Source organism: Ranitomeya variabilis, chromosome 3, assembly GCF_051348905.1.
Source record: "Ranitomeya variabilis isolate aRanVar5 chromosome 3, aRanVar5.hap1, whole genome shotgun sequence".
NCBI lineage: Eukaryota > Metazoa > Chordata > Amphibia > Anura > Dendrobatidae > Ranitomeya > Ranitomeya variabilis.
In genome coordinates this window covers 220,165,149-220,182,783 of record NC_135234.1, presented here as the reverse complement: position 1 = coordinate 220,182,783, position 17,635 = coordinate 220,165,149, and the positions used below count along the sequence as shown (strand labels likewise).

At 40.6% G+C, this 17,635-nt stretch overlaps 1 protein-coding gene across 1 annotated transcript in view; it reads left to right on the top strand.

The window, feature by feature from the left end:
- CD34 (CD34 molecule) overlaps window positions 1-13,802 on the top strand; it is a 118,086-nt gene extending 104,284 nt beyond the window's left edge. Inside the window, exons 7-8 of the mRNA XM_077295197.1 lie at window positions 10,356-10,517; window positions 13,134-13,802. Of these exons, the coding sequence (XP_077151312.1) occupies window positions 10,356-10,517; window positions 13,134-13,316 (345 nt within the window). The 3' untranslated portion in view covers window positions 13,317-13,802. The remainder of the gene's footprint in view (window positions 1-10,355; window positions 10,518-13,133) is intronic.
- The last annotated feature ends 3,833 nt before the right edge of the window (window positions 13,803-17,635 follow it).

Here is a 17,635-nt window from a genome sequence, read left to right as displayed (position 1 = left end):
TATTTATGGATGTATTGATCATTTTGACAACACAGGTGTCTTACTGAATTTTGTAAAACTCGGCTGGGAACATAAAATATCACAATTTTTTGTAATAGAGAAAAATAGAACACACTTTGTTACGCAATTTCTCTAAAAAAGCAGTAATACCACATATGTGGGTAGAAACCACAATTTGGCCACATGATAAAGTACAAAGTGGTAGAGCACTACTTGACGTCTGTGGGTGACATCTACAGAGCTCCTAACAAAACAGCAGAAAAATCTCTCGTGACCCCATTTTGGAAATTCCACCCCTTCATCAGGGAATTAATCTATAAGAGCAGTGGCTATGTTGACCACAAAGTTGTTTTACCAAAATAAGCATTTAAAGGAAGACATAGAGTGAAAGCTGCAAATATGATTGAGTACACAATAATTCATAACCAGCTGGTGCTTCTAGTGACGTTAATGGTTGAATGGGTTTTTACTGCTCCAGAAATGTCAAACATGGGTGCTAACTGGAGTTTGGGCATATTGCATGGCTCTCAAGGGATGTGGCCATTTGTCTTTGGGAGCATGGCTTTTGCTAGATTTGGTTCTGGGGGCCATGTTGCTTTGTCAGAGCCTTTAAGCTATCAGAGTGAAAATTACAAATATCCCAGCTTTATTGTGCCCAGCTTGTGTTGCTAGAAACATTCACCCTGTGGGCGGGAACTCGACACCAAACATTACCCCCCTCCTAGGGCCCCCCTCCTTGGACCTCGCTACGTTCGAAGACAGCAATGAGCTGCGGAGCCTGAATGTACTCAGCAGGCTCCCAGGACCTGTCCTCTGGGCCATAACCCTTCCAATCCACCAAATAAAATGTTTTGCCACGTACCACCTTACACCCCAAGATAGCGTTCACCTCATAATCCCGACAGATTAATCCAATGTCCCGGCAGATGACTCAGAAAACCGGGACATGTGAACGGGCTTGAGGATGGACACAAGAAAGGTGTCGGTGATACCTAGGCATGGAGGAAGGGCCAGACGGTAGACCACAGGGTTAACCTGTTCCAGGACCTTGAAGGGACCCAAGTAGCGAGGTGCAAACTTAGTGGACTCAACTCGCAGCCTGATATTACAGGCAGAGAGCCACACTAAGTCGCCAGGAGCAAAGGTCGGAGAGGGGCGCCGATGTGCATCGGCGGAGACCCTCATTCTCTCCTTGGAGGCCCAGATAGCATCCTGTGTGCGGTCCCAAATGTCACGTGGAGTCGGCGGAAGACACAGGCATAGGCACAGAAACCCGCGGATGCTGGCCGTAGTTAAGGAGGAATGGGGTCTGCCCAGTGAAGTCGGCTACGGCATTGTTCAGCGCAAACTCAGCCCACAGTAGCAAGGATTCCCAGTCATCTTGCCTGGCAGAAACAAAATGTCACAGATATGTGACCAGAGTCTGGTTGGCCCTTTCTACCAACCCATTCGTCTTGGGAAGGTATGCTAAAGAGAGATTCAGCTCGATGCTGAGTAGACAACAAAGCTCTCTCCAGAACCAAGAAGCAAACTGGGGACCCCGGTCACTGACAATTTTGTCCGGCATACCATGTAGGCGGAAAGTGTGTTTGATAAATAACGCTACCAAGACCCGGGCAGAAGGTAGCCATGGAAGAGGCACCAAATGCACCATTTTGGAAAAATGGTCTGTGATTACCCAAATAATGGTGCAGCCATGGGACTTGGGAAGCCCACCACATAGTCCATCCTGACCATCTCCCATGGCCTGTCTGCCACCGGCAGGGGGTAAAGTAACCTAGCTGGCCATTGTCGAGGAGACTTATTCTTGGCACAGGAGGCACACGCCCGAATATAGTCTCCAACGTCACGGGCCATATGCGGCCACCAGTACGTCCTTGCCAGAAGCTCAGCTGTCCTTTTGGTCCCAAAGTGTCCACCCACCCTGGACGAGTGAGCCCAAGAGAGATCCTCCAGTTGCAAATTTGATGGCACAAAAGTCTTGCCCGGGGGCACAGACTCTAGCGAAACCGGAGACACGGTTCTCAGGCTCTCTGAAGGGACAATTAACTGAGGATCCTCCTCCTCCACTGATGATACTACGCAGCGCGAGAGAGCATTGGCACGGATGTTCTTCTCCCTGGACAGATAATGGAGAGTGAAGTGGAAATGGGAGAAGAACAAGGACCATCTAGCCCGGGCTATGTAGAATGGGAGCGCTAGCAAAGTGGGACTTAATAGAGAGGAAGGCCTTGGAGACCTCCTCCGACCACAATTTGGGATTTGCTCTCTTTTTGGTGAGGGCAACCAAGGGAGCTACCAAAGTTGAGAAGTGGGGAATGAACTGGCGATAGTAATTAATGAACCCCATAAAGCGCTGCACCGCTTTGAGAGAATGGGGTTCCTGTCGGTCCATCACAGCCTGTAGCTTGGCAGGATCCATAGCCAATCCCTGGGTGGAGGTGATGTAGCCAAGGAGAGGCAAGGACTCCTTCTCAAACACACACTTCTCCAACTTGGCGTAGAGGGAGTGTGCCCGTAGGAGGTCGAAGACTTTGCAAACATCTCTCCGGTGGGAGTCAATATCTGGAGAGTAGATGAGAATATCAGCCAGATAGACTACAACCGAGGTGGAGAGCATATCCCAGAAGATATCATTCACAAAGTCTTGGAAAATGGCAGCAGCATTACAGAGCCCGAAGGGCATCACCAGGTATTCATAATGCCCATCCCTGGTGTTAAATGCCATTTTCCATTCATCCCCCTCACGGATGCGAATCAGGTTGTAAGCACCCCACAGATCAAGTTTAGTAAATACCCTCGCTCCCCGCAACCTATCGAATAGCTTTGATATCAGAGGCAGAGGGTATTTGTTCTTAACGGTGATGGCGTTAAGACCCCTGTAATCAATGCATGGACGTAGTTCTCCGTTCTTCCTGTTTCAGAGTGCTCAGAAACAACTGACCACTTTGCACCACATGATCGTCGCGCTCCCACAACGGCATAGCCCACTCCAACGCCCTGTCCGACAGAAGGGATATAATAAATCCCACCTTTGCCCGCTCTGTGGGAAAACGTGCTGCCAGGAGCTCGAGGTGTATTGCGCACTGGCTCATGAATCCCCTACATGACTTGCAACCCCCAGAGTATTTATTAGGCAGCGGAAAGCGGGATAAGGTCAGAACAGGGGTGGCAGTGGACAAACTTAACTTGCTGCAGCCACGCTAGCAGCCTGAACAGCTACTGCGGTAACATCCACAGCTGAGGTTGCATGCTCGACAGCCGCCAACCTGCCCTCTAGCTGCTGGATGAACCACTGCAGTCGCTGTTCGTCTGCCATTACTAGCCAGACCCTGGTGCTAGTATACTGTTAGAGCTGGCGGAACGCACCGACTAAATATGGAGATAATATTGGTGCATTCGCTTTCTAGAGGCCATTGTCATTATTGACAGTGACAACTACGGTATTACAGGGATTCACCACTACTCAGAAAACCACTTTTCAACCAATAAGATCCCCCTTTATAAAATAATAAAACCTATACTCACCTCTGGTGCCAGTGGTGTCGGCACTGGCTCTCCTGGGGATCCTGTGATATTGTTTCATCATCAGCCACTCAGTGGCCTCTTCATGCTCCCCTCCTATGGGCAAAACACACATCCGGAGGAAGTGAGAGCAGCTGTAGGGGATAGTGAAGTGGCTACTGATTGGGTGTAGGGATCGCATGACATAGTGTCATGCGAGCATCGAGATTGGCAGTGTCAACCCTACTGGAACGATGCTGATACTGCAGGTAAGTATAGGTATTGATATTTTATTGGGAAGGAACATAGTGATTGAGAGGGAGTTGCCTAAGTAGATGACAACCCCTTTAAATGTCCACAATCAGTGCTTGCAATGATCATGGCAGATGCAACAGGGTGGCAGCTGGCACCCCCCAATATGTTCTCCACACTTATTCCTAAGTGCTGTTTAAAAGATGTGCTGAGGTATAAGGTCCTCTGGGGTCATTAACCCCTTACCAATTTATGACTTACCAATATGCCATATTTTGCAGGTACTTCCTGCAAATGGATGTATCCAGTGTCGGACTGGGGTGCTAAGGGCCCACCAGTAACATTGACTTTAAGGGGGGCCCACTTTTCATCTGCATACCAATATTACACTACCCCATTCACAAATTTACCTATATCTCTATATAATAATAAACTGGGTATTTTAGTTAATGAATGATGAGATGCTGCTTTTTTCTGTAGAGCGTGAATCAAGTGAATTATGCAAAGTACTGCCCATACACAGTGATTGGGGGCTCAGATCTGCATATGGGCCCATCGGGGGATTGCCCTGTTACCCTGTGGGCCAGTCCGAGCCTGGATGTACCAGTACATCATGGTGATTGTGCAGGCACAAGAGCTGTGCCCGTACAATTGTCGCCAGGAGCCCACACCTGAACCACAATAGCGTTTGCAGCATTTAGAAGGCTAGCAGAGGGAGGCGGCTGCCTTCACCATCCGATTGGCACCTCCACTGCTGATGGTTGTCTTGGCAACCTGAGGTCAAATAATGACCTCCAGGTACGCCAAGTACAGTGGCCTGTTACACTCACTGTTTAGCCCCTACAGTGCATGTAGAGTAGCTGCGGAGACACCATCATGTGTTTCTCAACGCAAGCAGTGAATAGCCAGGTCTTTCCCTGGGAAGGAACAACCACGGGAAGGGCAGCATCCAATAAAGGAAAACATCCAATACAGGAAAACCACCTATGCCAAGCATGGTATCCATCCACAGACAGTGAACACTATAAAAAATGTAGAAAAAACTATATTTTTTCATCATACAGCTGACAAAAAGTGGAATAAAACATGATAAAAAGGCATTTTTAAATAGAAATGGTATAGCTAAAAATGTCATCTTGTCGGCAAAAAAGAGCCACCATACAGCTGTCTGCAAAAAATAAAAAAGCTACAGTTGTTAGAATAAGGCCACACAAAACTATTTTTTTAAGACAAAATTGTTTTTATTATGGAAAAAGCAGCAAAACTTTAAAAAAAAGACAGTATGAATGTGATAACGCTGTATTTGTACTGACCCAAAGAATAAAGCTGTCTTATCACTATTATGACACAATGAACGACATAAAAAAAGCAATTCCTGACTTGCTGTTTTCTGTTAATTCTGCCTCCCAAAAAGTGGAATAGTGAATAGTGGAATAGTGAAAAATATTATGTGCCCAAAAATGGTACAAAAAAAACCTGCAACTGATCCCGCAAAAAAGAAACCCACACATGACTTGTCAGAAGAAAAAAAAAAACATTAAAGTCTTCAAAATACAATGATGCAAAAAAATTTTTTTTTTTAGTGTGATGGTAGCAAAACTTAAAATAACTATATAAATGTGGTATCGCTGTAATCGTACTGACCTGAGGAATAAAACTGCCTTATCACTTTTACCGCAAGGTGAACTGTGTAAATAATAAATAAATAAAAACTATTCTTGAACTGCTGTTGATAAGTTCATTATGTCATCCACAATCTATTCCTGCCAAAATGGCGCTCCAAAATTCAAGTAGTGCTCCTTCCCTTCCGTGTGCCCAAAGAGTAGTTTTCAAACACATATGGGGTATCATCATACTTTGGAGAAGTTGCACAATAAATTATGGCTTCCCATTTGTCTAGCTATTCTTAAGTATATAAAAAATCTGGGATTAAAGCAGGCCTGCCCAACAGATGGCAAACGGGTCACCTGCCAAAAGATGTTGTGGGGCCCACAGAAACGCCTGGGATTTTCAGATTCCAATGTTATAAAATTATGTGAAGGACCTGTGGGTTCAAGATAGTTGTCACACACCTTGTTATTTCATGAGGGGTGTAATTTCCAAAACAGTGTCAGTTGTGGGGTTGTCTACTGTTTTTGTACCTCTAGGGCTCGGCAAATCCAAATCCTTTCACAAAAATTCAAATTTTGGTTCCAGTTGATGTATTGATTCACTGATGGTGGTTCTGGTGATGTATTTATGTAACTATCACTTTCTGACATATGAGCCCCCAAAAGTTACTTAAAATGTGATTTGTTCCCTAATAAACTAGAGTTATTTAACGCTTCCAATATATATATATATATATATATATATATATATTTTTTTTTTTTTTTTTTTTCAAAACATGGTGCCAATGGAAAGTAGACATGGGGCAAATGCTATTTATTAATTGCAGCAGATAGTCATACCTATAAAAGGGCATACAAACTCAAAGCTTTAAATTTCCAATTTTTTAATAAATCATATAAACTTAAATTAAATATGTTGAAACTTTCCAGAGTTATTACCTCATAAAATGACACTGATCAGAACTGAAAAATTTGGCCTGGTCAAGAAGGAGAAAACTGGCTTTGGTAGTAAGGGGTTAAATACCCTTAGTGGTGGAAAATCACTGTCTACACAAGACAAACCAGGGCTAATCAAATTATTTTATTAATACTTATTTAAATTGCACATGCATTAGATTCAATGAGCTGAATGCCTTAGGGACTTTCTGAACATAATAATCATGGTATGTTCCTTAAAAAGATTATCCCACAAAAACACCTTTTTACATTAGTGGTGATAAATGTATGAGTACCAATTGGACCTTATACTCCCAAGAACAGAGTTACCGTGTCCCTGGAGTGTTAGTGTTGCATGCATGACCACAGCCAAATTCACATTTCTGGTTCTATGGGAGTTGCAGTATACATGTTTACCATTGCTCCCATAGACAGTGAATAGTGTTGTGGTCCTGCATAGGCAGTATCTCACCATTCATACAGAGGAAACAGGTATTTTTAGTGGTCAGACCCCCACTGATCATACTTTTGGCATCAATCTTGAATATAGGTGGTCATATTCATATAGCTGTATTCATATTTGTAGTATTCAACATGTAACATACATGAATATTTTTACTTCATAACCTGAATCAATGTGTAAACTATGTGCATGGTTGTATCATTTTTATACCTCATTTTAATAGAATTGAAATAGAATCTAAACAACAATTGTAGAATTAAAAGCTTGGATTGTCATGCTGCCGCAGTGCAGTATAGCGCAACCTCCACCAGGGGGAGCTAGAGAGGGAAGTGAGACTGCACACACAGAGCAGCAGCACAGACGCCACCAAGTGGCGAGAGAGTAGTCAGACAAGCCGAGTCAAAAAAAAGTTAGAAGCAGAAGTACCAATAGTAGCAGCAGTATACATGGTAGGAACAAGCCAGGGGGGTCAGAAGCAGATAAGACAAAGACAGAAGGTAGAAGCGAGTCCGAATACGAGCCAAGTCAAAAACCAGAGAATCAAACCAACAAACAGGAAAACACTGGGAAAAGGGCAGACAGAGGGAGTCAACAGACACGGTGAAAGTCAGGGATCACAACAGGACAGATCAAGAGCTACCAGAGTCAGGTTCACACATCGAAGGCAGAACTATAGCTGACACCACCAGCAGGATGCATCGGAGCTAAATAGCAAACCTGAACCCAGAATAAGTGTTGTGATTTTGCTTTTTGCTCCCTGTAGTGGTCATTAGTGATTTGACTCTGGAGCGTCTGTCTTTTCCTATATCCTCACCTGGGCCGTTAGTTCAGGGGCGTTGCTATATAAGCTCCCTGGACCTTCAGTTCAATGCCTGGCATCGTTGAAATCAGAGCTAATCTTTTGTGCTCTTGTCCTCTGATCCTGGTTCCTGTTTTTCAAGCTAAGTCTGCTTCTTTGCTTTTTGCTTTTGTTTTGTTTGGTATTTTTGTCCAGCTTGTTCCTATCTGTATCCTGACCTTTGCTGGAAGCTCTAGGGGGCTGGTGTTCTCCCCCCGGACCGTTAGACGGTTCGGGGGTTCTTGAATCTCCAGCGTGGATTTTTAAAGGGTTTTTGTTGACCAGATAAGTTATCTTGCTTTATTCTGCTATTAGTAAGCTGGCCTCTCTTTGCTGAACCTGGTTCATTTCTGTGTTTGTCATTTCCTCTTACCTCACCGTTATTATTTGTGGGGGGCTTGTATCTTGCTTTGGGGTCCCTTTCTCTGGAGGCAAGAGAGGTCTTTGTTTTCTTCTCCTAGGGGTAGTTAGATTCTCCGGCTGGCGCGAGTCATCTAGCGATCACCGTAGGCATGATCCCCGGCTACTTCTAGTGTTGGCGTTAGGAGTAGCTATTTGGTCAACCCAGTTACCACAGCCCTATGAGCTGGATTTTTGTATCTTGCAGACTTACATGTTCCTCTGAGACCCTGTCCACTGGGGACACGTTCCTCTGAGACCCTGTCCACTGGGGTCATAACAATAAGGCAGAGCAAAGTTAACCCTTGACAGGATTAAACACTGGAACGGATCATGACAGGATTACTAACAACTTAGATACTGTACATATAAAGGGAATATAAGCTCTCTAAGCTAAAATCTGATGACAAGTACCGTATTTTCTGGTGTATAAGACGACTGGGCGTATAAGACGACCCCCAACTTTTCCATATAAAACATGGAATTTGGGATATGCCCGCTGTATAAGACGGGGGTCATCTTATACGCCCAGTCATCTTATACGGCGTGTGGTTCCCAGGGTCTGAAGGAGAGGAGACTCTCCTTCAGGCCCTGGGATCCATATTCATGTAAAAAATAAAGAATAAAAATAAAAAATATGGATATACTCACCCCTCCGAGAAGCCTGGCTGTCACCGCTGTAAGAATCTGCCTCCGTTCCTAAGAATTGCAGAGCGTGAAGGACCTTTGATGACGTCACGGTCTTGTGATTGGTCCGTGACCGCTCATGTGACCGGTCACCTGACCGCGACGTCATCAAAGGTCTTTCACACTCTGCAATTCTTAGGAACGGAGGCAGATTCTTGCAGCGGTGACAGCCAGGCTTCTCGGAGGGGTGAGTATATCCATATTTATTATTTTTATTCTTTATTTTTTACATGAATATGGATCCCAGGGCCTGAAGGAGAGTTTCCTCTCCTTCAGACCCTGGGAACATCCAGGATCGCTCCCTGCACACGCCGTACCCGGCGTATAAGACGACCCCCGACTTTTGGGACAATTTTTAGGGGTTAAAAAGTCGTCTTATATGCCGGAAAATACGGTAGATATCATCTATCATTTGTTCAAATCAGGATCCAGTCAATGACTGATTCTTTATAAAACTAATCATTACAGATAATATTGTCTGGTGCTGTATGAACCACATTGGTATCAGTTTGAAAGAATGCATAGGGTCCACTGAGTGATCCATCCGAATATATTGTGCATAAAATATTGCAAATAGAAACCAAAATATAGGTGCGGACTGGAATTATCCTAACTTTAAAATTATTTGGATTCTACGTATTTATGATGATGCCCAATATACAATATAGAAAAGTGGTGCATTCTTACTTCAGGTCCTACTATTACCCTTTTGTTGAAAAATACATCTGGCTCTCTGGGGGTTTCCATCTAGTCTGGAACACTATCCATCAAGGTTTTCCAATGCATTATTAAAAAGAAACATCTGAGGTGAAAATCTGTTATTTCTGTAATAGATTGAGCTCAAAATGGATTTAAAAATTTACAGCGATGCTTTTTTGACTGTGTGAGACTACCAATTTTCAATATGGCCTATCAGTTCAACTACGGTAATTCTTTTCTGCAATGAATTGTGTGTGACATTCGTGAATCACAGACCATTTTCCCATAGGAAGTCCCAACCCAATAATTGGGTTTCCCAACTTGACCTCACTGCATCAAGAACCTAACTCAAGTTGGGAGATCGCATGGATGGGCATTCCAGTGCAAGAAACCAGTGTGTGAAAGCAACTTTATTTGAAATCATATTAGATTACTGGACAGTTCCAGAATGTAAATTATCAAAACAAACTATATACAAGTACTGGTGAAGAATGAGCTTTGGAGACCTTAACTCTTGAGAGCAGGTTGAGAATATGATGTAATAGTGTTATTCTTGATTGATATCAAGATACTATAAGTGATGTAATCTTTGCAAATATCCTCTTCAGAGAGGAAGAGGACTTGAACTCTAGTGTCACCTATTAGGTGTAGCAATCCTAAAAGTCAATATCTACTCTTTAATAAGCCTTGCCACATGACTTAGGTAAAAAGCCAAACCTAACACTCCTTTTGCAGACACATGTTTCAGGATGTTTGCCCTTCATCAGTGCAAAGTGGGAGGTTGGATTTGGCTGGATGGAAGGCCTCTGCTAGGAGGGTCTACTGTATGTATTCATGATAGAAGAAATACAGATTTAAAGAGTAGTGACACTATTTAACATAATATTTTCTTTATTCAGTTTTACTCCTTCATCTGTTCATAAATATTTAACAATTTTACCTTTTTTCCCTCATTTTTCATTTGCAGTTACCCATCCAGATGAAATGGGGACAAATATCTGATCATCAGACAAGATCACAAAAAACTATGATTGCCTTAGTCACTTGCGGTGTCTTGTTGGCGGCTTTTATTCTGGCTGGATACTTTCTTTCCAATAGAGAGAGCTGGAGTCCAGGAAGACAAAGACTGGTTAGTTTATACAGCTGGCAAAATGGCACCTAATAGTAGAGATGGCATTTTGTGTATTCTTTTCCATCACCTAAAATACAGAATCTGATTAATATGTTCACGAAGTATAAAAAAGCTATTTTTACTTTTTGGAAAAACAGTTGAACTGAAGACTATCAAAGTTTGTGTTCAAAGAGAACCTCTGGATATATGACAACTGGATATATGAAACTTTACCTCTTTTACCTTAATCCTTAACCCCTATGTAATTGTTAAGGATCTCAAGTCCCAGAACTTCACTCTGAGATCAGTTTCACACCAGCATATTGAAAATTATCTGAGTTTCATCCAGCTGGCGCCATTCCAGTTGTGTTAGCACTCGCATTCCTGGGGTCTCACGTGCGGTAGAGCGGCACTCAATAACTGATGGTGTCACTGTCACCACCTTCAGAGATATAAGTAATCAAGAGGAAGTCAGCACCAGCTGCAGTCCTGACTTTCTTTTGATATTCAATTTGTCTGTAGGAGGGGACAGTGACACCAGTGGTGATTGGGTGCCGGGAACACGTGTCACAACAACGGCACGGAAGCCCTGGAAACATGAGTGCCGACACTGCTGGGATGCTCCAGCAAAGGAGGTGAGTATAGGTGTTCCTATTTTCAAGGGGGCAAATACTTCCCCTTGTGAAAATAGTAGAGAAGGGGGGTGAATAATTGAGAAGGGGTTGTCCTAGTAGTGGACAACCCTTTTAACACCTCCATTTCTCGTTTCTTCATTTTTCAACAGCCATAGCTTTTTTACTTTTCTGTCCACATAGATGTATGCAATTCCAACTGTTTTTTTTAGGGGGGGGGGGGGTGTTTTTATGGCGTTCACTGTTTGGCAAAAATGACCTGCCAACATGATTTTCTAGGTCATTAGGATTATGGAGATATCAATCATATATAGATAGATTTTTTTTACTATTTTAGTGATAAACAAAATTAGTAAATTAGTTTTGGTTTGTGTTATCATATTCCGAGACCTGTAACATATTCATTTCTCAGTCGGTAGAGCTGTGTGAGGGCTTGTTTTTTTGCACGGTGAGCAGTCATTTTTACTGACACCATTTTGAAATAGATACAGCAATTTTATCACTTCATATTTCAATTGTCGTATTGCAGTGACAAAAACAATGCAATTTTGGTGTTTTAAAATTTTCCTGATAGCGGTTTTTACCAATATGGTTATTAATTAGTTTTATATTTTGATAGATTAACCTTTTTTGCACGTATTGATATTAATTATGTGTATTCTTATCTTTATTTTTAATGGGTGAAAAGTATGCTGATTCAAATTTTTATGTTTCTAAAATTTTTAATAACTTTTTTTCTGTTAATCCACTCAGGAGACTTAAACATGTGATCACCACTGATCACCTATATTATATACAGCAATACTTTGATTTTTACTATATACAGCAATATAAAAGTGTATTTTGAAGTCCAACCACAGGCTGGGCTTCAACGGAGTGCCATAATGGCAGAGCCTGTCACAGGAGGCTGTTGAACGTGTGGAACAGCATGATCCTATGCTAGCATGCTTTATAACAGGTTAACAGCCGTGGGTCGAGCTCCACCCATGGCTATTTATGGCATTTTCTGCCATTGTCTGCTCAGTATGGGGCAGGCTCAAACTTTTCACAAGATTTCACAAACTACACACATTGTTAAATAGATCTTTTAGACATGACGAGGTGTACTTAAAATGAAAATCTAAGTCAGAATCGCTGTATTATCATGATATGAAAATGAGCACTTTATAAGTCCATCTTTAGAATGAGAGCCAATGAGTTCAAGTGTATTCACTCCCACCCACTCAGCATGCCTGCTGCAGATTGTACTGAGCAGTGTGAGATCTCAGCAGCAAGGAGGAGCGATGCTGAGGAATTCTCAATCGGGCTAAGTGGGTTGAGAATAAGTTTACATTTTCAGAAAGTATTAGTGAACCACTTTACAATGGATTTTCAAAGTAAGTTCACAAGCCTCATCAGGTTTTAGGTCTATCTAGAAATACATTATGAAATATGATAACAGAGCTGCTTTACGCATCATGGACAGGCGTATCATTGGTGCAAACGTGGCAGCTGCACATGGGTCCAAGAGGTATAAGGGTTCATTTCCACTTCCAAAGCAGTGGGAATTGGGAAGCTATTGAGCAAAGGGTATATACTGTATATTGATTTTTCACAGGGGTTCTCTTCTGTCTATGTCCACTAGTAAGTGGGTGAGTGAGTTTGTATTTACCGCAGCTTACTGTAGAACTGTTCTGTATTTTCTCCTTATACAGAAGACAGTAAGCAGGCCTTGGGCATTATAATGTGAGTGTTGTATAGACATTAAATGTGTCATTAATGTGCATATAATACTGTACTCATTTTAGTCTGCAACATTTATTGTGCCCCTTTCCATTGTGTTCGGCTTAATAATGCTGGATGTAAAGCTTAGTACATATCAAGCCATAAGTGGATCATTACACAATGCAGTTTTTCTAACAGCCATCAAGTTTTCTGCTTTTAATGCATGAAACAGCTTAAAGTCTGATTGGCTGTGATGTCTTCCACACTAACCCTGCTTGCTGTTTGTATGTCTGTGTAGGGTGAAGACCCATACTGTACCGAAACGGACAGCCAAGGAAACACTCTGGTGTCTGTATCTTCCCATCCTCAGGACAAACCGACCAGTGGGACTCAGGAGAATGGAACAGGACAATCAGTGTCTCCTACTGCAACTAATGGCCATTCAACTAAGAAACAAAATGTTTCTGATACTGAATTATAAGATGGGTACACAAATATATACAATGTTGTTTGGTCATCAAGGGAGATACAGACTATACCATTTGTTATTGATTATTATAGTCAAGGGTTGCTAAAAAAAATTGTGATCTACGAACTCTATGATCTGATGAACTCTTATAAGGTTGTGTTTCCTGTATCTCTTTGATTTTCTATCACAAACGCAGTTAATAATTTGATTTAATGATGCAATCAGCTAGAAATTCAGGTGCACCAATACAGCCTACAACAGCCATTAAAAACATTTTTGTATTCTCTTTCCACTCAATCTAAAATATGTTGTCCACCGACTCTAATATCACAGGAGACATAGCATATGAAACTTTAATTTGAAAATTAGCTGGCAAAATTTGAATAATGTATATAAAGTTCTCTCTCTGTATTTTTGTACATAATGCATATATGCTTTCATACTATCAATTTATAAGTTATCAATTATCAATTAAAATAGCCAAATTTGTTAATTTTACGTTGATGCAATATATCCATCTTTTAATAAATACATGGTGAAACATTTATTCATCCATACAGTGCAAGAGATGTATTAGTCATTGCTGCCAAGTACCCACATGGACAACATTTTAATAGACACAAAAGTCACATTTTTGGGTCATATACGTTTCAACTTTTTTGATGATGTTTAATCATAATTATTTTATTATCATTCTTATTTTTAACCATGTCTATGGCATGTAAACTTAATGTGGTTGAGAGAACAAAAAAATGTCTATATGAGCCCTGCCTTAATGTTTATTTCAAAAAGACTTGTCACCTCAAAAAAATTGAGTTAAATACCTAGCAAAAATCCCTGAGTTCCCCTTATTCTTCTGCACTTTTACATTTTGTTTTGCGTCACTTCATTACAGAGATATTCACATTTGTTTCTTTTGGAGCGCGGTATGTGAAATCTCTGCTTTACAGTCGAACTGGGCATTTCTTCAGAATATTGTTTGGGGGCATGTACTTACAACCCTGCCTACCAAATGCTGCCAATCACAGCTAAGCAGCATCTGAGACTGTGAGATTGCTGCTGAACTGTGATTGACAGTATCTGAAAGAACATGCCCCCAGAGGAGATTATGAAAAAACACCCTGTGGGTCTGCAAAGTAGAGATTTCACATTCTGTGCTCCAGACAAAACAAATGTGAATATATTGACAATGGAGTGATAGAGCACAAAACAGAAAAGAGTTTTTAACTCAGCTTTTTTTTTTCTTTAGCAAATTACAGATTCTGTTTAAAAAATGTTATAATCATAAAATCAGCTTTCCAAAGCTGGGACCAATAATAATCTGTTACAAGAGCAGCTGGCGAAAGACATTTTCTAAAATAATTACAGCTTTAAAAATGATAACTATAACTGGAGCTGAGATGCAGTACTAGACTCCGACCATGAACAGAAGTGGCACTGTTAAAAAAATGCCCCAAAAATTCAAGAAATGGCTACCTGTATGTATCAGTTAATTTGACTAAAAATAAATGGAGGTGATTAAGGGTAAACCATGATAACACTTTAATTTGCAGTTTTTGGAGGGGCTACCAAATGGTGTATAAACAAGGATCGTTAACATGTAAAATGCAGTGTGTATGGGCTGGGTTACGTTAGTACCCTATAAGTCTACTCTTGAAATTTTCTGAAAGAGCTTTAGCTGCCTATATTAAATCATCTTTTTGTCAAAAAAAGGGCATGTCGTACTGTTATTATTCACAGCAAATAAAGACGTAAAATCACTATAAACATCATACCTTTAGAAGACACCACCTACGTGGACACTAGTCCAATAATCGTTTGGATTGTCTACTAATCTTGTATTCTGCAACTAGTAATAGAGGTATATTATGATTATGTCCACAATTAGTTAAAAAAAGAGCAGTGTTTTTGCTTTTAGAATCTAGGCACAGATTTTGAATTGGTTTCTATGGGAAGCTGTTTTTTTAATACATTACTGTTCATATGATCATAATAAAGTTTGAATTTTATTGCAGTTTGTGAAGATTACAAAAAAGGATTCTAGTGTGCATTGTGTTGATGGTAACTTGTGGAGAGGCTTCATCTCAAACACTTGGCAAGTTAAAGGCTATGCTGAACTTTGTGAACAATGTGTTTTCAATTATTTTTTTTAATTCAGTTTTACTTTTACAGCCCCTTGCAGTTGCAGACTATGCATCTTCATGGTTACAGAAAGCAAATAAATTAGTCAGCCTTCCAAATACTGTATATGTTACCACAAAGTAGGTGACTGGCAACCTATATAAGCAAAAAGTAGGTAACAAACAGAACAAATTATGTTGGAAAGCAAGACCTCTGGATTTCACAGCAGAAAATCTTTTTGCTGCTTGTTACCATAAATATGCGGTACATAGTCTACGTAGGTGCTTCAGAAGCAAACCAATAGGTCATTTTTAAGTAAGACCTACTGCAAAGTTGCTTCCTTCTTCTTTAATAGTACATGCAAACAGGAGGTCCACAATGGAAATGGACATGTTGCATGCTTCAATTTTTGTGTTCGACTGTAACATCTGAAGCATTAATTGGCATGCTGCAGTCTTACAATCCTCAGCACTTGGCATTAAAAGGGGTTTCTCATGACCAAAGTACATTTTACGCAATAAATCTTGGAATAATAATTTCAACAATTGGATGTGTAAAAAAAAGTTCCTGTACTGAGATAATCATATGATCCCATGCTGTCCTTTCTGTATACTATTTTGCGTCCTCCCCAGCCCTGGAGCAGTGGTATGATCAGACCATGTTCCTGCATGATCAGACACAGCCATTACACAGTACACAGCAGGGGCACACTTATAAGATTATCTCAGCACAGGAGCATTTTATTTACACACATCCAATTATGGAACTTAATATTACTATTATTATTAAAAGATCTATTGATTGAAATGCTGATTAAAATTAACTTTGTTCGTAGGAAAGCCCCTTTATAGAAGTTGTCCACTAATTGGACAACCCCTTCCCATGCCCCAAGTTTGGCCCCGTTAAAATAAAAAAAAGCTTATACTCACCTAGCATGCTGGCGCCATTCTAGGGGTGTCGGCACTTGAGTTCTGGGGGCTCTCGTGCAGTTGTTACGAAAATGTGATTGCGGTGCCCAATCAGCGCTGGCTCACTGTCCCCACCTTTGGACAAATTGAACATCGAGAGGAAGTCAAGGAGTCAACTCGAGAGCCCTTTGAATCTGAGTGCCGACACCACTGGTTTGGTGCCAATAAAATAAATCATTTTCATTTTTTTAAATCACTTTCCTTTTCTGCCTTGTGGAATTAGTTGCAGCTTTTGGTGGCAAATTCATCAAAAAGGCACATGCAACTCTTAAACATGGTGCTAAATAAAAAATCACAAAAAGTCACAAAAAATTGCACTTAAAGTTGGGCATACTCAAAAATACTCCAGGACTGTAGCAAAGTTGTGGTAAATTTTGTAACTTTTTAAAAAGTCGCAATTGAGGAATCAGGCTAAAACATCTGCAATTGCTAGACTCCACCCACAAAGCGTAAAGCAAAAACAGGTGGAAACATATAAAATAGACTTTATAAAAGATGTAAATGGAATAGTGAATTGAGTGCAAACAAAAAAAGGCGTAAAACACAAAAAAAGTGTAAAAAACAGGTGCAAAAGCAATAATGAATAGGGACCTTCATGAATAGTTTTGGTAAAGGCAATTACCAGGAAGTAGCAAAGCAGTTTTATTTAAGACATGATATACCAGAAAAAGACAAAATCGCACCAAAAAAAAAAGAGGGAAAAACGCACATAAAAAACGAATGCACATGGAATGTAATTTAGGTAATTGTTGTTGAAATGCTACAAAAACTCACCAAATACTCATTGTTGGAACTTAGCATTAAAGTTTATTCTTAAAATTTTCCAGTTGCTTTCCTAAAGATATTTTCTATATTTCTGAGCTTTGTGATGCTATAATTTTCTTCTTTCAGTAAATCACTTTATATTTCAAAGTATGTTGCCTTTTTTTTTAATAACTATTGAGCAATACTTTGTGCACATAAGTAAAGTTTAATCGTAATATGTACAGTACAGAAGATGTCATCAGACTTCTCGATATATTCACTTTTCTCCTACAAGCACTCAATACTGCAATTACGACTACAGAGGAGGGGACTTAGTATAAACTGCTCCCTTTGTACAGAGACACATGAAAGGTTTGTGCACATGACGTCTTTTTCAGGCTGATTTTGCCGAGTATCTGCCTGAAAAAAGCCACAGAAACAACCCATTAAATGAACATAATGCACAGCAATGTCAAAATTATATTTCTGTGTAAATGT